Consider the following 21584-nt stretch of genomic DNA (forward strand, 5'->3'; position numbering starts at 1 on the left):
GTTTGGAGTCAGAGGTCGTGGGTTCAAATCCCGGCTCCACCAATTGTCAGCTGTGTGACTTTGGGCAAGTCACTTCACTTCTCTGGGCCTCAGTTACCTCATCTGTAAAATGGGGATGAAGACTGTGAGCCCCACGTGGGTCAACCTGATCATCTTGTATCCCCCCCAGCGCTTAGAACAGTGCTTCACACATAGTGAGCACTGAACAAATGCCTTCATTAGTATTATCATTACTAAGCGCTGGGTACCAGAAAGCAGGATTAGCGGACACGTTCCCTGACCCTGTCGAGCCCCCCGTGGGACAACCTGATCACCTTGTAACCTCCCCCAGCGCTTAGAACAGTGCTTTGCACATAGTAAGTGCTTAATAAATGCCATTATTATTATTATTATTATTATAGTAAGTGCTTAGCAAATACCGTCATTATTATCGTTACTCTCTCAAGCTCTAAGTACAGTGGCCCTCACGTAGGGAGCGACCCATAAACACCATCGCAGAACTGACAGACTGTGAGCCCACTGTCGGGTAGGGACCGTCTCTATATGTTGTCAACTTGTACTTCCCAAGCGCTTAGTACAGTGCTCTGCGCACAGTAAGCGCTCAATAAATACGATTGATTGGTTGATTGATTGATTGACTGTCTTTATATGTTGCCTACTTGTACTTCCCAAGCGCTTAGTACAGTGCTCTGCACACAGTAAGCGCTCAATAAATACGATTGATTGATTGATTCTAGACCCCCTTCTAGACTGTGAGCCCACTGTTGGGTAGGGACTGTCTCTAGATGTTGCCAACTTGTGCTTCCCAAGCGCTTAGTACAGTGTTCTGCGCACAGTAAGCGCTCAATAAATACGATTGATTGATTGACTGTCTCTATATGTTGCCAACTTGTACTTCCCAAGCGCTTAGTCCAGTGCTCTGCACACAGTAAGCGCTCAATAAATACGAGTGATTGATTGATTCTAGACCCCCTTCTAGACTGTGAGCCCACTGTTGGGTAGGGACCGTCTCTATATGTTGCCAACTTGTGTTTCCCAAGCGCTTAGTGCAGTGCTCTGCACACAGTAAGCGCTCAATAAATACGATTGATTGATTGATTCTAGACCCCCTTCTAGACTGTGAGCCCACTGTTGGGTAGGGACCGTCTCTAGATGTTGCCGACTTGGACTTCCCAAGCGCTTAGTACAGTGCTCTGCGCACAGTAAGCGCTCAATAAATACGATTGATTGATTGGTTGTCTCTATATGTTGCCAACTTGTACTTCCCAAGTGCTTAGTACAATACTCTGCACACAGTAAGCGCTCAATAAATACGAGTGATTGATTGATTCTAGACCCCCTTCTAGACTGTGAGCCCACTGTTGGGTAGGGACCGTCTCTAGATGTTGCCAACTTGGACTTCCCAAGCGCTTAGTCCAGTGCTCTGCACACAGTAAGCGCTCAATAAATACGATTGATTGATTCTAGACCCCCTTCTAGACTGTGAGCCCACTGCTGGGTGGGGACCGTCTCTCTATGTTGCCAACTTGTGCTTCCCAAGCGCTCAGTGCAGTGCTCTGCGCACCGTAAGCGCTCAATAAACACGACTGACTGATTGATTGACAGACACCGCACCAAAAAAAAAGGCAGTTCCCCTTTTTCCGCCCTCCCCCGTCACGTGACGCGGCGCGCGGGCGGCCACGTGACCAGGCCGCGGATCGTACCAAGTCAGCCGGGAGGAGGGGAGACGCGCCCACCCCGCGCCGTCCTTTACCTCCGTTCGGGGATCCCGCATTTACCGGGAACATCCCGTCCCAAACCGGAGGTTGGGTGAGGCGACGGAGCGACGGGAGGCGGGGGTCCGGCTCGTTGGCGGGCTTTTTTCGTCCGTCACCGTCGCCGCCATTCCCCCCCGCCTTCTCCGTGGGGCGGCCCGCGCATGCGCGCGCCCTGGCCACGCCCCCTTCCCCTCCTCGACCTCTCATCGTCGTCGTCTCCTCAGAGACTGGTCGGGCGGCCCGTCCCCTCAGGTTCGGTCCGGTTCGATCCGGTTTGATCCGGTTCGGTCCGGCTCGGCTGCCCCGGGCCATGGCCTCTCTCCTGTGCTGCGGGCCCAAGCTGGCCGCCTGCGGCATCGTCCTGAGCGCCTGGGGAGTCATCATGCTGGTAATACGGATAACCTATATATATATATATATTGTACATATTTATTACTCTATTTATTTATTTTACTTGTACCTATCTATTCTATTTATTTTATTCTGTTAGTGTGTTCGGTTTTGTTCTCTGTCTCCCCCATTTAGACTGTGAGCCCACTGTTGGATTAGGGACTGTCTCTAGATGTTGCCAATTTGGACTTCCCAAGCGCTTAGTACAGTGCTGTGCACATAGTAAGCGCTCAATAAATACGATTGATGATAAGGAGGGCATTTATTAAGCGCTTACTATGTGCAAAGCGCTGTTCTGAGCACTGGGGAGGTTTCTAGACTGTGAGCCCACTGTTGGGTAGGGACTGTCTCTGTGTGTTGCCAACTTGGACTTCCCAAGCGCTTAGTACAGTGCTCTGCACACAGGAAGCGCTCAGTAAATACGATTGATTGATTGACTGTCTCTATATGTTGCCAACTTGGACTTCCCGAGCGCTTAGTACAGTGCTCTGCACACAGTAAGCACTCAATAAATACGATTGATTGATTCTAGACCCCCTTCTAGACTGTGAGCCCACTGTTGGGTAGGGACTGTCGCTATATGTTGCCAACTTGGACTTACCAAGCGCTTAGTACAGTGCTGTGCGCATAGCGCTCAATAAATACGATTGATTGATTGATTGATTCTAGACCCCCTTCTAAACTGTGAGCCCACTGTTGGGTAGGGACTGTCTCTATATGTTGCCAACTTGGACTTCCCAAGCGCTTAGTACAGTGCTCTGCACACAGTAAGCGCTCAATAAATACGATTGATTGATTGATTCTAAGACCCCCTTCTAGAGTGTGAGCCCACTGTTTGGGTAGGGATCGTCTCTGTATGTTGCCAACTTGTACTTCCCAAGTGCTTAGTACAGTGCTCTGCACATAGTAAGCGCTCAATAAATACGAGTGATTGATTGATTCTAGACCCCCTTCTAGACTGTGAGCCCACTGTTGGGTAGGGACCGTCTCTATATGTTGCCAACTTGGACTTACCAAGAGCTTAGTACAGTGCTTTGCACATAGTAAGCGCTCAACAAATACAATTGATTGATTCTAGATCCCTTTCTAGACTGTGAGCCCACTGTTGGGTAGGGACCGTCTCTATATGTTGCCAACTTGGACTTACCAAGCGCTTAGTACAGTGCCCTGCACACAGTAAGCGCTTAATAAATACGATTGATTGATTGCCAACTTGTACTTCCCAAGCGCTTAGTACAGTGCTCTGCACACAGTAAGCGCTCAGTAAATACGATTGATTGATTGCCAACTTGTACTTTCCAAGCGCTTAGTACAGTGCTGTGCACACAGTAAGCGCTCAATAAATACGATTGATTGATTGATTCTAAGACCCCCTTCTAGACTGTGAGCCCACTGTTTGGGTAGGGACCGTCTCTGTATGTTGCCAACTTTTACTTCCCAAGTGCTTAGTACAGTGCTCTGCACATAGTAAGCGCTCAATAAATACGACTGATTGATTGATTGATTCTAGACCCCCTTCTAGACTGTGAGCCCACTGTTTGGGTAGGGACCGTCTCTGTATGTTGCCAACTTGTACTTCCCAAGTGCTTAGTACAGTGCTCTGCACATAATAAGCGCTCAATAAATACGAATGATTGATTCTAGACCCCCTTCTAGACTGTGAGCCCACTGTTGGGTAGGGACCATCTTCATATGTTGCCAACTTGGACTTACCAAGCGCTTAGTACAGTGCTCTGCACATAGTAAGCGCTCAATAAATACGATTGATTGATTCTACATCCCCTTCTAGACTGTGAGCCCACTGTTGGGTAGGGACCGTCTCTATATGTTGCCAAGTTGTACTCCCCAAGCGCTTAGTACAGTGCTCTGCACACAGTAAGCGCTCAATAAACACGATTGAATGAATGAATGAGGTGGCCCCACGGGGGGGGCTCACAGTCTGCATCCCCATGATAATAATAATGATGGCATTTATTAAGCGCTTACTATCAATCAATCGTATTTATTGAACCCATGACCTCTGACTCCCAAGCCCGGGCTCTTTTCACTGAGCTAGGCTGCTAAAAGGGGACGGGGCGATGGAGGGGCTTAAAGGCAGGACCCTCACCTCCCACCAAGGTTGGCCCGGGAGGAGGGAGAGGGGAGGAGGTACTGTGTGGCTGGGGTCGCCTATTCCCCTCAACAATAACTGTGGTATCTGTTAATAATAATAATAATAATAATAATGGTATTAATTGCTTACTATGTGCAAAGCAGTGTTCTAAGCGCTGGGCAGGTTACAAGGTGATCAGGTTGTCTCACAGGGGTCTCACAGTCTTAATCCTCATTTTACAGATGAGGTAACCGAGGCACAGAGAAGTTAAGTGACTTGCCCAAAGTCCCACAGCTGACAATGGGTGGAGCCGGGGTTTGAACCCATGACCTGTGACTCCAAAACCCGGGCTCTTTCCACCGAGCCATGCTGCTTCTCCATTAAGCGCTTATTACGTGCCAGGCACTGTACTGCGTAGTGATTAGAACACGGACCCGGGAGTCAGGAGGTCATGGGTTCTAATCCTGCCTCCGCCATTCATTTATTCAATCGTATTGTTTGAGCATTTACTGTGTGCGGAGCGCTGTATTAAGCGCTTGGGAGAGTACAAATCGGCAAGAGATAGAGACGGTCCCTACTCAGCAATGGGCTCAGGCTAGCCACTTGTCTAAGTGACCTTGGGTAAGTCACTTCACTTCTCTGGGCCTCAGTTGCCTCATCTGTAAAATGGGACTGTGATCCCCATGTGGGACAGGGACAGTGTCCAACCTGATTAGGTTGTATCCATCCCAGTGCTCAGAACAATGCTTGATACGTAGTGAGCGCTTAACAAATACCATCATTATGATTACTAAGCGCTGGGGTGGATACAAAGTAATGGGGTGGGACTCAGTCCCTGGCTCTTCATCGTCATCATCCATGGTTTTTCCTGAGCGCTTACTCTGTGCAGAGCTCTGTACTAAGCGCTTGGGAGAGTCCAATACGACGGAGTAGGCAGACCGGAGTGGGGGGATGGGAGCAAACGAGAGGAAGTTGGTGTGTTCCCCATCCCGTGATGGTGACTACCCCGGCTCAGGAAGGGAGAGGGAACTGGTGGAAGCTGAGAAGGCAGTGTGGCTTAGTGGAAAGAGCCCCAGCCTGGGAGTCAGAGGACCCGAGTTCTAATCGCGCTCCACCACTTGTCTGCTGCGTGACCTTGGGCAAGTCACTTCTCTGTGCCCAAGTTTTCCTAAACTGTAAAATGGGTATTAAGACTGCGAGCCCCATGTGGGACATGGACTGTGCCCAACCTGAGGAGTTTGGATGTACCCCAGTGCTTAGTACAGTCCTGGCACATAGTAAGCACTTGAAAAATGCCGGAAAGAAAATGGGGAAGCTGGTGTCCTACTTCTTCCCTCTCTGTCACCTTTCTGCCACTTCACTGTGACCTTCCGGGTGCGAAGGGGTCCAGTCTGGCCCGGGCCAGCCCAGCCCTCCTGTTTTGGAAACAGCAAGGTGTGGCAGTGGGACGTGTCTACCAACTCTACCGCATTGTCTTCTCCCAGGCCCTGAATACGGGGCTCTGCACAGCATACAGTATGTGCTCAATAAATACCACTGATTGATGGATTTTGGGGTCCCAGGGAGGGGAGGAGATCCGGGACCGTCTCTATATGTTGCCAGCTTGTACTTCCCAAGCGCTTAGTACAGTGCTGTGCACACAGTAAGCGCGCAATAAATATGATTGATTGGGCATCAGAAGGACCTGGGTTTTAATCCCAGCTCTGCCAAATAATAATAATAACTGTGGTATTTGTTAAACGCTTACTATATCAAGCTTGTATCCAATGGGGTGGATACAAGTAAATCGGGTTGGACACAGTCCCCTGTCCCACATGGGGCTCACAGTCTCAATCCCCGTTTTACAGATGAGGTAACTGAGATCCAGAAAAGTCAAGTGACGTGCCCAAGGTCGCACAGCAGACTAGTGGCAGAGCCGGGATTAGAACCCATGACTACCCGAGGCCCAGGCCCGCGCTCTATCCATTACACCATGCTCCTTAATAATAATGATGGTGATGATGATTGTGTTATTTGTGAAGCGCTTCCTCTGTGCTGGGGTAGATACAAGATAACCGGGTTGGACAACAGTCCTTGTTCCTCATGGGGCTCATAGTTTTAATTCCTTTTCAGATGAGGAAATTGAAGCACAGAAAAATTGTGACTTGCCCAAGGTCACACAGCAGACTGTGATTAACCTGATTATCTTGTAACTCTCCTAGCACTTAGAACATAGTAAGTGCTTAATAAATACCCTTGTGACCTGGTGGAAAGAGCCTGGGAGTCAGAGGACATGGGTTTTATTCCCAGCTCTGTTGTGTGTCTGCTGTGTGACCTTAGGCAAGCCACTTCTCTGTGCCTCGGTTCCCTTGTCTTTATAATGGGGATTAAGACTGTGAGCCCCATGCGGGACAAGGACTGTGTCCAACCTGATTATCTTGCATCTACCCCAGCGCTTAAAAAAATGCTTGACACATAGTAAGCACTTAAAAAATACCACTGTTATTATCATCATCATCTGGGGAGCTGAGACCCATCACCCCCTTCCCCTGTTCCTCCACCCCCCAGGTCCTGCTCGGGGTTTTCTTCAACGTGCACTCGGCCGTCCTTATCGAGGACGTACCCTTCACGGAGAGCGACTTCCATGAGTGAGTTGGGGGCTGCCTCGATGAGGCCGGGTAGAGGGGTGATGGGGAGGGCTGGTGGCTCGGAACCCCCTCCTTCACACTCCCTCCCTGCACCACCCCCCACCCCGCTCCAGGCCCAACCCTCAGAAGATCTACGATCTCTATGAGCAAGTGAGCTACAACTGCTTCATCGCCGCCGGCCTCTACCTCGTGTTGGGCGGCTTCTCCTTCTGCCAGGTCCGACTCAACAAGCGCAAGGAATACATGGTCCGTTAGGAGGCAGGGGCCGGCCCCCATCCCCTTCCCTCAGTTATTTAAAGACACACCCCCGCCCCCAACTTCACCCTCAGTTTCAGCCCCGGAGGCCCGGGCTGGCCGGAAGACGGAGACCAGAAGACCCTTCCTCCTCGCCCACCCCTGGATTATCCTGTCTTCCCCCCCGTCTCCACCCCACCACCACACCAACCTTGCATCTGGTTGGATCCCGAAGGGGAGGAGGACATGAGGCCCAGAGGAGCACACACCCCTTTCCCGTTCTCTCTTCCCCACGAATCCCACCCCCTGCCTCAAAGCAAAAACAAAAATCTTTGGGTGATGTGAAGGAACCTTGGAATTTCTCCCCCGTCTCCGGATGCAAGGCCCTAATAAAATGGAGCTGTGCTGTGGCTTGTGCCTTGTGTGATGCGGGGATGGAATGAGTGACAGACTGGCATGGGGGAGGGGAGCGGAACGGATGGAGGAGGCTGTAGCCTGCCCAGCCTAGCGGAAAGAGCCCAGGCCTGGCACTGTTTTGTTTTGTTTTTTTATAGTATTTGTTAAGCGCTTATTATGTCAAACACCGTTCTAAGCGCTGGGGTTGGTACAAGTTAATTAGGTCAGACCTAGTCCCTGTCCCTCATGGGGCTCACAATTTAGGAAGGAGAACGGGTAGCCCCATTTTGCGGTTGAGGAAACTGAGGCCCAGAAAAGTTATGTGACTTGCCCACAGTCGCACAGCAAGCAATTGGCAGAGTTGGGATTAGAATTCAGGTCCTTTGGACCCCCAGACCCAGGCTGTCTCTGTGTTAGACCATGTTGGGTTCCCATCCCAGCTTTGCCACGTGTCTGCTGAGGGACTTTGTGCAAGGCACTTAACTGTTCTGTGCTTTAGTTTCCTGGGCTTAGATGGCTGTTCTCCCTTTCCCTTAGAGTAGGATTACCATGCGGGACAGGAACCTGCTTATGTAGTATCTACCAGCGCTTAGTACAGTGCTCGACAAAGAGTAAGTAATCATATTGTGTGTGCCAAGGACTGTACCAACCGCTTGGGAGAGGACAACACAACAATCTAATAGATACGTTCCCTGCCCACAATGAAGTTACAGTCTAGAAGGGGAGACAGACATTAATAGAAATAAAATTACAGATATGGATGTAAGAGCTGGGCTGGGGGCAGGGGTGAATAAAAGGAGCAAGGCTGGGTCATGTAGGAAGGAATAGGAGAAGAAGAAAAGAGGGCTAAAGCAAGGAAGGCTGCTCAACAAATGCCACAGTTATCATTACGGGACAGTGAACCTAAAGGTGGTTCTTGAAGGCTGGATCCTCACTGCCCTGCTCTCCTTGGGTCTGCTAGATTTTTAAGCTCCTTGAAGGTAGCAATCATGTCTAAGTCCGTAGCACCCAGCACAGTGCTTTTCTATCACCCTATCAACCAATCTATGGTATTGAGAGCTTACCTGGGCAAAGCGCTGTACTAAGCGCTTGGGAGGATCCAATACGACAGAGTTGGTTGATGTGTTCCCCTCTTAACAGTCTAGAGGGGAAAACAAACAATATAAATACATCAATGATGGCTATGGACGTAAATTCTGTGGGGTGAATCCAGGTGCAAGGTTGACACAGAAGGGAGTGAAAGAAGAGAAGAGGAAATAAATCCTCTGCCCTCAAGGAACTTGCTGTCTAAAGGGAAAGTGAACACCTGTAAATTGTTTAATAGCTGTCACCGAGAGTGACAAAACAGGCAAGTGAATAAATCGGTGTTTTTTACATGTGGTAATCGATAAGCCAAACTCCTCATTTTCCCACTGAAACCTTGGCCTCCCCAACTTTCCCATCGCCATAAACAGCACCACCATCTTCCCTGTCTTCCAAGCCCATAACTTTGGTATTACCCTCTACTCGCCTTTCTCATCTGACTCACGTACTCAAAATAAGCACACTGCCCAAGCCCTTAGCACCATGCTCTACGCACAGTGAGTGCTCCACAAATAGGATTGATGGATTCAAAGACTTATTAAGGTTACACCTCTTCCAAGAGGCCTTCCCTGATTGAGCCCTATTTTTCCCTCCTATAGTTCTGTGTCATCTATGAACTTGAATTTGTGACCTTTGGGAATTTGATATTCACCCCACCCCTAACCCCACAGCATTTATGTCCATATCTTTAAATTATAAATTACTTCAACATCTACCTCCCCCTCCAGACTTATGTTATGAACTTATGTTCCCTATGAGCAGGGAGGGTGTTTGCTAATTCTGCTGCATTGTGCCCTCCCAAGCACTTAGTACAGTGCTCTGCACATAGTAAGTACTCAATGAATATCATTGATTGATTGGCTTGGTCTGGACTCCCCAGGGACCTGGGCCCCATCTCTGGATGTCATTTGGTTAGTCAGTGGTATTTATTGAGTGCAGGGCACTTGGGAGAGGACACTACAACAGTAAACAGATACATTCCCTGTCCACACGAGCTGACAGTCTAGAGAAGCAGCGTGACTCAGTGGAAAGAGCCCGGGCTTGGGAGCCAGAGGTCATGGGTTCAAATCCTGCCTCTGCCACTTGTCAGCTGTGTGTCTTTGGGCAAGCCACTTAACTTCTCTGTACCTCAGTGACCTCATCTGTACAATGGGGATGAAGACTGTGAGCCCCACGTGAGACAATCTGATACCCTGTATTCCCCCCAGCGCTTAGAACAGTGCTTTGCACATAGGGAGCGCTGAACAAATGCCATCATTATTATTAGAGGGGGAGAGTCCAGATGGTCAATGGCATTAATTGAGCGCTTACTGTGTGCTGAGCACCGTACTAAGCGCTTGGGAGAGGACACTGCAACGATAAACACACGGATTTTCTTTCATTCATTCATTCAATCGTATTTATTGAGCGCTTACTGTGTGCACAGCACTGTAGTAGGCGGATTTTCGAGTCCTGTTTCTCATGTATATATGTTTGTACGGATTTATTACTCTATGTATTTTACTTGTACATATCTATTCTATTTATTTTATTTTGTTAATATGTTTTGTTTTGTTCTCTGTTTCCCCCTTCTAGACTGTGAGCCGACTGTTGGGTAGGGACCGTGTCTCTATAATCATCATCATCATCATCAATCGTATTTATTGAGCGCTTACTATGTGCAGAGCACTGTACTAAGCGCTTGGGAAGTACAAATTGGCAACATATAGAGACAGTCCCTACCCAACAAAATTAATAATAATGGCATTTATTAAGCGCTTACTATGTGCAAAGCGCTGTTCTAAGCGCTGGGGGGATACAAGGTGATCAGGTTGCCCCACGGGGGGCTCACAGTCAATCCCCATTTTACAGATGAGGTAACTGAGGCACAGAGAAGTGACTTGCCCAAGGTTACACAGCTGGCAATTGGCGGATCCAGGATTCGAACCCATGACCACTGACTCCAAAGCCCGGGCTCTTTCCATTGAGCCCCGCTATATGTTGCCAACTCGTCCTTCCCAAGCGCTTAGTACAGCGCTCCGCACACAGTAAGCGCTCAGTAAGTACGATTGAATGAATGAATGGTCACTAACAGCTCGCCTGCCCGAGGGGAGCCCTTCCCGTCATGCCTCACGGCAGCGCGGGGCCCCCGCCCAGAGCCGGGCGGGAGGGGAGGGCCAATCAAAAGAGGGCAGCGGGACGGGAGGGCCAATCGGGCGCGGGCGGCGGGCGCCAGCCGGGGCCGGGCGGCGCGCGGATTGGCCGGCGGGGTGGCGGGCGGGGGCGGGACTTCCGGCGGCGGGGGAGCCGGCCCGCTGCGGCTCGGCGGCTCCGGCGCCCGCGGTCGTGGCTGCGGGTGGCGTGGGGGCCATGACGTCAGCGTCCACCAAGGTGCCCCCCGTCCCCCGGGTACAGCGCTCCCTCCCTCCCTCCCTACGGACGGGCCGGGACGGGAGGGGAACGGGGACGGGGGGAGGGGAGGGGAGGGGACCCCCCGTTAGCCCCCTGAGGATGGGGGGGCGGGGGGGCCCCCCCCCTCCCCTCCCCTCCCCTCCGTTATACCGATGGTCCCCACCGCTGTGCCGCAGGTCGGGGAGATCTTCTCCGCCGCCGGGGCCGCCTTCACGAAGCTCGGGGAGCTCACTATGCAGCTGCACCCGGTGGCCGACTCCTCCCCCGCGGGGTACGTCTCCCCAACTTCCACTGCCCTCCTGCCTCCTCTCCTTCGGCTCTTTATCTCCCCCTCCTCCTCCTCCTCCTCTCTTTTTATGGTATCGGGTAAGCGCTTCCCTTTTTTATGGTATTTGGTACAAAGCTTCTCTTTTTTATGGCATTTGGTAAGCGCCTCTCTTTTTATGGTATTTGGTAAGTGCTTCTCTTACGGTATTAGGTAAGCGCTTCTCTTTTTTTATGATATTAGGTAAGCGCTTCTCTTTTTTATGGTATTTGGTAAGCGCTTCTTTTCTATGGTATTTGGTAAGCGCTTCCCTTTTTTATGGTATTTGGTAAGCGCCTCTCTTTTTTATGGTATTTGGGAAGCGCTTCCCTTTTTTATGGTATTTGGTAAGCGCCTCTCTTTTTTATGGTATTTGGGAAGCGCCTCTCTTTTTTATGGTATTTGGGAAGCGCTTCCCTTTTTTATGGTATTTGGGAAGCGCCTCTCTTTTTTATGGTATTTGGGAAGCGCCTCTCTTTTTTATGGTATTTGGGAAGCGCTTCCCTTTTTTATGGTATTTGGGAAGCGCCTCTCTTATGGTATTTGGTAAGCGCCTCTCTTTTTTATGGTATTTGGGAAGCGCTTCCCTTTTTTATGGTATTTGGTAAGCGCTTCTCTTTTTTATGGTATTTGGTAAGCGCTTCTCTTTTTTATGGTATTTGGTAAGCGCCTCTCTTTATTATGGTATTTGGTAAGCGCTTCTCTTTTTTATGGTATTTGGTAAGCGCCTCTCTTTTTATGGTATTTGGGAAGCGCTTCTCTTATGGTATTAGGTAAGCGCTTCTCTTTTTTATGGTATTTGGTAAGCGCTTCTCTTTTTTATGGTATTTGGTAAGCGCTTCTCTTTTTTATGGTATTTGGTAAGCGCTTCCCTTTTTTATGGTATTTGGTAAGCGCTTCCCTTTTTATTGTATTTGGTAAGCGCCTCTCATGGTATTTGGTAAGCGCCTCTTTTTTATGGCATTTGGTAAGCGCCTCTTTTATGGCATTTGGTAAGCGCCTCTCTTTTTTATGGCATTTGGTAAGCGCTTCTTTTTTATGGCATTTGGTAAGCGCTTCTTTTTTATGGCATTTAGTAAGCGCTTCTCTTTTTTATGGTATTGGGTAAGCGCGTCTCTATTTTATGGTATTGGGTAAGCGCTTCTCTATTTTATGGTATTGGGTAAGCGCGTCTCTTTTTTATGGTATTGGGTAAGCGCTTCTCATTTTTATGGTATTTGGTAAGCGCTTCTCTTTTTTATGGCATTTGGTAAGCGCTTCTCTTTTTTTATGGTATTTGGTAAGCGCTTAGTACAGTGCCCGGCACGTATTACTAGCATCATTATCCTTAATGAGCACTTCTCTTTTTTATGGTATTTGTTTAACGTTTCTCTCCCCCCTCCCCTGGGTTTTTGTTTTGTTTTTTTAACGGTATTTATTCAGCGTTTACTATGTGCCAGGCACAGCGTTGAGCGCTGGAATACATACGAAACAATCAGGTTGGACACAGTCCCTGCCCACATTCACTCACTCAGTCGTATTTATTGAGCGCTTACTGTGTGCAGAGCACTGTACCAAGCTCTCTTAATCCCCTTTTGACAGATGAGGTAACCGGGGCACAGAGAAGCAAAGTGACTTGCCCAGGGTCCCACAGCAGCCAAGCGGCGGGTGCGGGATTAGAACTCAGGTCCTTCTGACTCCCGGGCTCAAGGCTGTATCCAGTAGGGCATGCTGCTTCATCTCTTCCCCTCTCCCACCTCCTTTTCCTCCTCCCATCCATCACTCGCCCTCCACTCCCCTTTGAAAAGGGTCTTGGCCCACCCGGAGTGGTTGACACACGGATGATTTGTTCGCCTGTTGTTCTCTCTGCGCTCTTTCCATGGATTGAGGTCGCGTTTTGGCCCCGGTGGCTCCCAGGCTGTTACTGGGGAGAGAAGGGTAGGCAAAGAAAGGAAAGTCTCTGGGATTGTTTAGGTGCCAAAGCCCTCCCCGGGCTGGTTGGCTCCAGGGTCCCCAGCGTTGTGTCCACAGAATTTTCCCACCTTATTAGAGGGTCTCTTGGAACTGTTCTGGGAGGGGAGGGTCCCATCGGGCTGCCTGCGTCTCCAAGGGATTGTGATTCCATCTTCCCCGGGGGTGTATCTGGGAGCTTTTTCGGTCAGTGTTCCCAGTGGTGATGGTTCCCGTTCCCCAGATTTATGTAATCAACCAATCAGCCAATCAATCAGTGGTATTTATTGAGCGCTTACAGTGTGCAGAGCACTAGACGTAGTCCTTGGGAGAGGACAGCACAGCCCAGTTGGTAGACAGGTTCCCGGCCCGCAAGGGGCTAACAGAGAGGTTCTCCGGGGGGGCTTTTATGGAGAGGCTCCAAAGGGGAGCCCCAGACTCTGGGTGGTTCAAGAAGGGAGGGGAGGGGTGTGTGTGGGGGGGAACCACAGGATGATTTCCCCCCGACCCACCCTTCCTCCTCCCCGACCCTCCCACCCCCTGGCAGTGCGAAGTGGACAGAGACAGAGATCGAGATGCTGAGAACCGCGGTGAAACGCTTCGGGGACGATCTGAATCACATCAGCTGTGTCATCAAGGACCGGACTGTGTGAGGGGTGGGGAGGGAGAGGGTCCCCGGGGGAGGGGGTCGCCACAGGCGCCTCCTCCCGTCTTCTCCCCACCCCCCCGGAGCACAAGAACCTCCTCCCCCGCAGCCCCTCTGCCTGGGCTTTGAAGGGAACTGTCCCCTTCCCCTGTGCCACCCCCAACCCCTCCCTTACTTCCAGTTCATGGGGTCCCCCCGCCTTCCCTGGGGCAGCAGGGTGTTGGTCGGGGTTCAGCGCCCCCCTTTATGGGAAACTTCCTCCACTGGATTAGATGAGGGGGCTTGCTGGCCCAGGGATAGGGAGGGCTGCTTGTTGTTTTGGCTTGTGGGTGGGGCGGGGGGGCGTGTGTGTCTGTGTGTGTTTGGTTTTTCTTCCAGGCCAGGTGGGCGGGAACTTTCTATGCATTTTTCCTCAGGCTTCCCCCATGTGAGCATGGGGCTCCTCAGGCCCCTCCCCCCCCCCCGACTTTTTGGAGCTCCGGGAATGCTTGGGTAGGGGGTGTCCGATGGCTTATTGTAGGGTCCCCTCCGACCCCCGCCCGTCCCGTCTCGCAGAGCTCAGATCAAGGCCACCGTGAAGCGGAAGGTCTATGAGGACTCGGGCCTGCCCCTCCCGGCCGAGTCCCCCAAGAAAGGGCCCAAGAAGGGGGTGACCGGGGGGAGCCTGGCCGCCCCGCAGCCGGCCGCCAGCCACCCAGAGGGGGCCGTGCTGAAGAAGCAGAAGGCAGCAGGTGAGGAGCCGGGCGGGGGTCCGCCACCGGGGCCGAGTCTTGCCCCTCCGTGCTCGGAGGGTGGGAGGCCGCAAAGCAGAAGGCTGTCTGAACTGGTGTGAAGGGGGGGTGGGCCACAGGATGAGTGACTCTCCCCCCCCCCCCCCCCCCCCCCCGATTTCCTCCTCCGGCTCAGACGTGACCCTCAGCGCACTGAATGACTCGGACGCCAACAGCGACCTGGTGGACATCGAGGGGTTGGGAGAAACCCCGCCGGCCAAGAAGCTCAATTTCGATCAGGGTACGACCCTCCTCCCCTCCTCCCCTGCCCTCCTTGGGGACCCAGGCGTCCGGCTCCCCACCCCCCCGCCCGGGTAAGAAGGGAGGAGTTCTTGTGTGTTAATGGGGGTCGGGGGGAGGGCTGCCGGGTGGGGAGGGGACGCTGGCGAACCCACCCTATCGCCCCCGACGATCTCTTCCTGGTCCAGACAGCCTGACCCTGGAATCCGGCCTTCTCATGACCTCCGTGGATCGCCCCTCCGCACTCCCGCCGACTGGCTGACCTCTGACCCGAAGCCCAACCTCCAGCTTCTCCTCCGACCTCGGCAGACGGCTCAGACCGCGGCTGGGCTGCGGGGACCCCCGGGAAGGGGGTTGGGGTTGCCGCTCCGGGACACTATGGCCGGGCACCCCCTCCCCCGTCGTCCCCCCCAACCGCCAGCCAGGCATTTTTTTATACGGACCAGAATAAATGTTTCTCTCATCTCAGCCTCAGTGTGGTGACATGTGACCTGTCCGGCCGCCCGGGACCGGCTCTCCCTCCCCGCCTCCTGCGGACCCCCCGAGGACCCCCCCGGATCCCGGTGCCAGGGGCCCCCGCTGCTCGCACCGCCCCGCCTGGGGCAGCACAACGAATACTGGCCAGGGTCCGAACCCCAAGGGGGCCAATATTTCTGTGCTGCTAGAGGCGGGGCGGCCTGGGCCGGGGATGGGGGTGGGTGGGGGGCTGTATCCCCCCCCCGCGAGCTGCCTCCCCCGTCCTCGCTCTAACAACACAGCGTGGTTTGGACGCGGCCGCATCGCCGTACAAACCACGGTGTGCTGCTGGGGCGGGGGCGGGACCCGGGGGTCGGCGGGGACGGGCGGGGGGACCCCGACGACAGGGGCGGGCGGATCGGGGGGCCTACCTGAGGCACGAGACGGACGGGGGCAGGGGGATGGCCTGAAGGGGGTCTCCTGGCCCGGGGTGACCTCGGCCCCTCAGCCCCGGGCCAGGGGCGCTGGCTGGCCCAGAAGCTGGGGGCAAGGAGGCGAGGTGCCCCCCACCCCTTCCGAGGTGGGCCAGGGCTGTGGCGGGGAGAGACCCCGGCCCCTACCCCCAGGTGGGGGGCTGGGGTCCCTCGAGGGGAGGGGGCCGCCGGGGAAGGTGCTCAGTCGGTGCTACCTCCCCCCTCCCCCCTCTCCTCAGGGCCGGGGCCTCAGCAGCCCCACAAGATGGAGGCTGGGCACAGGAAATGGAGGCCTGGGGGCGGGGGGGACGATGACGAGGGATGACCCAGGTCCAGGGGGTACCCTGGAGGGGAGACCTTGGTGATCTGGGGCTGACAGCAGGGCTCTCTCCCTCCCCTCCTCACCCCCTACGGCACCCTGACCCTTCGTCAACTCGGCCTCCACTCACCTCTGGGACCATCCCAGCTCCCGCGCTGAGCCCCCCTCCTCCAAGCCTCGGCCCCCCTCAAACGTCCGGCTTCTCCCGCCACTCCAGCCGCCCCGGCCCCCACCATCCTCCCCATCTCCCGGCCCCCACTTTACCCCGCCCTGACACTTGGCTCCTGCCATCCCCCCACCGCTCCTAGTCCGGGTCTCGTCGGCCACCCCGCCCCGCACCTGGGCGCCCCCCCAAATCTGTTCAGTTCCCCCCGCCCCCCGCCATCGGCCCCCCTCCGCCATCCTGCCCCTACCCTGGGTCCTTCCATCCCCGCCACGGCCCAGTCTAGTCTCGGCCTCCTCAACCGTTCTGCCCTCGGCCCCAACTCCCGCCATCCATCCCTCGGGGCCCCTCCGGCCCCCCTCGGCCACTCCAGCCCCCTCCCCGCTGTGACCCCCGCCAACCGCTCGGCCCCCAGCCTCAGCTCCTGCCATCCCCCCGCGGCCCCGCTCCTCCAGGCCCCCTCGGCCGCCTGCCCTCGGCCTGGTCACCCCCCCACGGACATTCACCCGCACAAGCGCACCAAGCCCCCTCCTCCACGCCGACCCCTCTGGACCCTTCCGCCCCCCCCTCCCCCCAGGCCCCGGCATCCCCCCCGAGGCCCATCACCAAGACCCCTCTCCACTCTGCCGCCCGTCAGCCGTTCCACCTCCCTCTCCACGAGGGCCAGGAGCCCCGACTCCCCCTCAGGACCCAGGGGTGGATCTTGTCTCCCCGCCACCTGGCCCGTGGCGACTCGGACCCGGGCCCCGTTGGCTCTGGTGTCGCAGGCCCCGGCCCCCGGGGCGCCACGCGAGCCTCTCCTCCCTGCCGCTCCCCCCCCCACACAACACACACAGACACACGGAGGCCCCGGCCCCTCCCTGACCCGGCCTCCTTCTCCCCTCTCCTCTCAGACCTTCCCTGAGGGGACCCAGGCCCCGATCTCATCTGGTCAGAGATCAGAATCCAGTCCCCCGGGGGGCCGAAAACAGCCCCCCGAGAGTCAGAATTCGCTTCCACGCCTGCAGCCACCCAGGCCCGGAGAAATCAAAGATGGCGCAGGCAGCTCGTTGCCCTCCCTCGGGCCAGGGGGCTCCGGCCCCACCTCCCAGGAGCCTTGAGGACCCCCGGCCTCCCCCTCGCCACCCTCCAGTTGGCACCCCACTCCTCCCCTGACCCCCTCGGTGCTCCAAGACCGTCAGAAAAGTTGTGGTGGGGTGGGTGGGGGGGGAGGGCAGGGCGGGGGGGACCCCGAGGAGGACCACCACCCCCCCACGCCTCCCCCACGCCCCCCCCCCCACGCAGACACACACCTCTGGTCCGGACCCAGGGGTTCGGCAGGCCGGGATGGCTCCAAAGGGTCACCCGGAAATACAGAGTCCCGAGCTGCCCATCCCCCCCGTCCCCCTTTTCTGGAGCTGGGGGGTGGGTGGAAGAGTGGAGGGGGCACCCTGTCCCCTCCCGGCCCACCCCGACTTCTCCTGGGGGGTCCCCAATCCCTCTGCCCCCCGACTGGGCCCTCAAAGTAGTTATCTCCGCCGTCCCCCCTCTGTTGCCCCCACTTACCTCAGCCACTCCCCCCCCAGGTCCTGGCCGGCCCCCCCCCCCCAGCGGAGGGGGGCCGATCCTGGGGGGCGGCCCCCCCCAAATCCTCAGTCTCAGGGGTCCCGAAGGCCGAGGACCCCGGCCCCCATCCCAGCCCGTCCCATCTCTGGCCTCTTCTGCCCCCCTCGGGCCGGCCCGGGCTGGGGGGTGTGTGGGGGATGGATGCCCGGGGGGGTGCCCCCGAGGGGGGTCCCCGGGGCCCCCCCGGCCGTCGGGCCTGCACGCTCCCCCCGCCCCAGCCCCTCGGACCCCCCGGCCGGGGCAGCCCGTCTCCTCCGAAGGCGGGAGACGCGGCTCCACACTCTCCAGCCCCGTTCTCCCAACGCTACATTCCTCACCCCACCTAGCGGGGGCCCCGGCCCCCCAAAAAATCCCCAAAAATTCCAGGGGGGCCGGGGGACGCCCCCGAGCCTAACTGCCGAGTCTGGGGTCCGCCGGGCCCCCCGTTCCCGCGGGAAAATTCCAGCACTCTACTGCCTCCCGCCAGCCCGTCCCTGTCCCGGTGCCAATTCCGGCTCGGCTCTGCTCACAGCGCGGTCTCCCCCCCACCCCACCCCCCCGCCCCTCCCGGACCCGCGGACCCCCCACCCCCCCCACCCACCCCCCCCACCCTCACCCCCACCCCCCGACCGACCCCCCCCCCGTCCAGGCCCAGCCCCCCCACCCCCGGGGACCCAGGCGGGCCGGGCCCCCTCCCCCGCCGCCGGGCCCCACGGAGCGGCGGTTCTCGGTGTGCGGAAGGCAGGGTGGGCGTCCGACGCTGAATCTGCCATTGCTGATGCACAGGCTGCCTTACCCGGGGGGGGCGGGGGGCTTGGGGAAGGGGGACCCACAAGACCCGCCCTCCCAGCCCCTCTCAAAGGGCTGGGCATCCTCCCCTCACTCAGTTCTTCTCCCCCAAAATTCTTCCCTTTAGGATCCAGGAGCCCTGCAGCCCCCCGACCCCCCCCCCCCAAAAAAAAACCCCACACACAAACACTCCCCTGAGTCAGGCCTAGGTGGTCCCAGGGAGATGCGTGTGGGGGCACCAGGACCACTCCCCAAGGCCCCAAACACTCACAGCCTTTCCAGTGCCCAGTTCCCTTCGCCCACCTGCCCCCTCCAAGCCCCCGGGTCAACTCCTCCTTTCTGTGGAGGGGGTAGGCCCAATCGTTCCTGTGGTTTGGGCCTCACGGGGCGGGGGTGATGGGGGGAGAGGGTGGCCGCCCAACCCCTTCCCCACGGCCCTCTCCCCAGCTCCGGCCGCCCCCTCCCCTCTCGTGGCTCGACCCTCTCCAGCCAGCCCTCCCCGGAGGGAAACATTTGGGAATTCTAAAAGCCAAAGGCCCAGTGCCCCCCATCACCGGAAGTCCACCTTGCCCAAATCCACACCAGCGAGGGCACCCGAGGTCGGGTGAGGGTCTGGGGAGACACCCCCCATTCTAAAACCCACCCACCTGTCCACCTCTCTCCTGGGGGAGGCCCCCTTCCTGAATCCCCTGCTGCCTGGAGGAATTTGGGGTTCCTAGAATGGGTGGAAAGAGAAGGGGCAAGGGAGGGGACCTGGGACCCCTGTAGTCCCAAACTGAACTCGATGCCCCCAAACAATACGGCCTAGGATCCGACCTCTGGACCACTCCGGAAACCCATCCCTCAAGCCCCCTATACAGTCCCATGGCCCAGAGGCCCCACTGAGGTTACCCCAAAACTATGTATCAGCTTGTCCTCCTCAAATGGGCTTCCTGAAGCCTGCTCCCGGGGCACCCCAAGACCTGAGCTTCTCTGGCACCTCGCATTAGACCCCGCCCCTCTGAACTCCAGGGCCCCCCACAAACGAGCGCCCCAAACCTGGCGCTGCTTAGCTCCTCTTGGCCTCAATCCTGACGTCTCAACGGGACCGCCCTTGGCAACCCACCCCAAACCCCTTGACCTTTCACAACCCCCCTAACGTGGTCTCCGACGTGGCCCTCCCTCCCCTTGGCTGGGTCCCCTCGATCCCCTCCCCCAAAGCCAGCCGCCCCTCCCGCCCCTCCCCAGTCACACCCTCCTACTACAAACGCGCCTCGCTCGGGTGGCCTTGGACCCCTCTATTCCCCGGGCACCCCAAGAGGGCGACGGCCTCCAACCCACCGCTTGCCCCCGCACCTCAAGAAGCGACCCCTCCCTCAACCGCTCTGCCTGTCCCCAGCCCCGAGGGGCTCAGACGTGACTCGGGGCCCCCGCAGTCACGCTCCCCGTTCCCCAAACGCGGCCGAACCCCAAAGTATCCGGCCTGGGCGGGAAATTCCCGGGAAGCCGTGCACCCCAAAACCAGTGGGGGGTCCCTAAAACTTCCAAACGTACTCCACCCTTTTGGTGGTACTCTAGCAACCCCAATTTGAGGGAACGGACGCAGATGCTCACGGCTGTGATGCCTACTACAGACCCCCCCCAAAACACAAAAACGGAACGGGGTGAGCGGCAGGGGGAGGGAAAGCAGGGGGGCAAGGTCGCCTGGGGTCCCTGAGGGAGGGTGGGGAACCTGGAGTTGCAGGACGCTTGGGTTCCTTGGGGAGGGGGAGATGCAGGGGATGGATGGGGGAGAGGAGGGATGGGAAGGTTGGGGGTCTTGGGGCGCCTGGGTTCTTCCCGCCTCTGCCCCGTGCGGGCCCAGTTTCGCGTCGCTCCACCGCCACCTCGCGGCCACAGCCCGCCACCGCAGAGGCAGACGTGGCGACCCGGAACCAAGACTGGAGCCCCCCCACCCCCCCCTAGCCCTCCCCCCCACCCCAGCCCCCCACCCCCCCCCAGGACCCTCCCCACCCCCCCCCCACCGCAGCCCCTGGCACATCAAGGACCTGCAGATGCGGCCCCAGGGGGTCGGGGAGGGGTGGCCGGGCTGTCACCCCGATGTCCGAGGGGCGCAGGGCGAGGGGGAGTGGGAGGCTGGGAGCCTGGCGGGTGGGGGTGCCGGACGCCTGGGTCTCCGGGGCCTCTCTCCCGCCCCCATTGGGGGGTTCCCCAGCCACCCAGGCGGGGGTGGGAGGGGGGCAGGGGAGGGGCAAACAGCTGTGGCTCCGGCTAGGCCCGGGACAATGGCAGGAAATGGCCTAGAAATCACATCCGGGCCTGGCCTGTCCCAAGCACCCCCCCACACCACTGCCATCACCACCGACCTTCCACCGCCCCCCCGTACTCACCCCCGCCCGCACACACCGATCCCCGGGAAGGTGATCTGGGGGCGTCTCATCTCCCTCGGGGGCCCCGCTTCCTTGACCTTGACCTCTCGCTCCCCACGGACCCTCGGGCCCTCACCCTCTGGGCAGTTCCAGGGGCCTGGACCCCAAATCACGAGCTGCGTGTGGGGAGGTTGGGGTAGAGATGGGAGGACCCATCTCGTCGCCCTCGCCCTGCCTCCGGCCCCCCGACCCCTAGCCTCCACTCCCTTCAAAAATCCAGGCGGCCTACCCCATTCCTTCACACCTCTCACCCCTCCTTAGCACCTCTCCTCCCAGTCACCCCAGAACTGCCCTAGGACCCCACACCCCTCGCCTGAGCCACACCCCGGCCCCTGCCGGTGGGGGCAGCGGGGGAGGCAGGAAGGATGCCGACCCAGGCGTCCGGCCTTCCCGCCCCCTCCTTCCCCATCCCGACTTTATAAAGGAGCCGGGATCTCCAGCCCGGACAGACTCCGCCCCCGCCCCCCCATGAGAGGAGAAACCCAGGCCCCTGCTGGACAGGGGTGAGAGCTGGGGGCTTCAGAGAAGAGGGC

The 21584-nt window shown here is 57.1% G+C and overlaps 3 protein-coding genes across 7 annotated transcripts; 2 read left to right on the plus strand and 1 right to left on the minus strand.

Moving 5' to 3' along the window:
- Window positions 1-1970: 1970 nt before the first annotated feature.
- On the plus strand, window positions 1971-7510 carry RNASEK (ribonuclease K). Its single transcript, XM_038768783.1, has 3 exons — window positions 1971-2145; window positions 6787-6866; window positions 6980-7510. Exons 1-3 carry the CDS (start codon window positions 2068-2070, stop codon window positions 7119-7121), a joined length of 300 nt encoding a protein of 99 aa, XP_038624711.1. The 5' UTR covers window positions 1971-2067; the 3' UTR covers window positions 7122-7510.
- A 3353-nt stretch (window positions 7511-10863) lies between these two features.
- Window positions 10864-15327, plus strand: CY4H17orf49 (chromosome Y4 C17orf49 homolog). 5 transcript variants are annotated; one of them, XM_038768601.1, is made up of 6 exons: window positions 10864-10949; window positions 11147-11241; window positions 13751-13852; window positions 14405-14580; window positions 14756-14860; window positions 15048-15327. In XM_038768601.1, the coding sequence occupies exons 1-6, from the start codon at window positions 10929-10931 to the stop codon at window positions 15119-15121; spliced, it is 573 nt and encodes a 190-aa protein (XP_038624529.1). In that variant the 5' UTR covers window positions 10864-10928; the 3' UTR covers window positions 15122-15327. The 5 variants fall into 5 exon arrangements, with proteins under 5 accessions (XP_038624529.1, XP_038624532.1, XP_038624531.1 ...); XM_038768599.1 differs by having other exon boundaries at window positions 10872-10967; XM_038768602.1 differs by having other exon boundaries at window positions 10873-10967; window positions 15052-15327.
- LOC119946764 (basic salivary proline-rich protein 4-like) lies at window positions 15174-21460 on the minus strand. Its single transcript, XM_038768213.1, has 11 exons — window positions 21358-21460; window positions 21013-21148; window positions 20647-20893; window positions 20039-20105; window positions 18198-18278; window positions 17563-17667; window positions 17166-17271; window positions 16877-17025; window positions 15648-15746; window positions 15351-15536; window positions 15174-15235 (listed from the first exon to the last, which is right to left on the minus strand). Exons 1-11 carry the CDS (start codon window positions 21458-21460, stop codon window positions 15174-15176), a joined length of 1341 nt encoding a protein of 446 aa, XP_038624141.1.
- Window positions 21461-21584: the final 124 nt, after the last annotated feature.

Source organism: Tachyglossus aculeatus, chromosome Y4 (genome assembly GCF_015852505.1).
Source record: "Tachyglossus aculeatus isolate mTacAcu1 chromosome Y4, mTacAcu1.pri, whole genome shotgun sequence".
Taxonomy (NCBI): domain Eukaryota; kingdom Metazoa; phylum Chordata; class Mammalia; order Monotremata; family Tachyglossidae; genus Tachyglossus; species Tachyglossus aculeatus.

Coding starts and splice junctions, on each gene's coding strand:
- RNASEK (XM_038768783.1), top strand. CDS start 2,068: ATGGCCTCTCTCCTGTGCTGCGGGCCCAAGCTGGCCGCCTGCGGCATC. Junction 2,146..6,786: donor CCTGGGGAGTCATCATGCTG/GTAATACGGATA, acceptor TCCACCCCCCAG/GTCCTGCTCGGGGTTTTCTT. Junction 6,867..6,979: donor ACGGAGAGCGACTTCCATGA/GTGAGTTGGGGG, acceptor ACCCCGCTCCAG/GCCCAACCCTCAGAAGATCT.
- CY4H17orf49 (XM_038768599.1), top strand. CDS start 10,929: ATGACGTCAGCGTCCACCAAGGTGCCCCCCGTCCCCCGG. Junction 11,242..13,750: donor GCCGACTCCTCCCCCGCGGG/GTACGTCTCCCC, acceptor ACCCCCTGGCAG/TGCGAAGTGGACAGAGACAG. Junction 13,853..14,404: donor GTCATCAAGGACCGGACTGT/GTGAGGGGTGGG, acceptor CCCGTCTCGCAG/AGCTCAGATCAAGGCCACCG.
- LOC119946764 (XM_038768213.1), bottom strand. CDS start 21,460: ATGGGGAAGGAGGGGGCGGGAAGGCCGGACGCCTGGGTCGGCATCCTT. Junction 20,894..21,012: donor ATCGGTGTGTGCGGGCGGGG/GTGAGTACGGGG, acceptor TCCCGGGCCTAG/CCGGAGCCACAGCTGTTTGC. Junction 15,236..15,350: donor GGTCCCGGGCGGCCGGACAG/GTCACATGTCAC, acceptor GCCCGGCCATAG/TGTCCCGGAGCGGCAACCCC.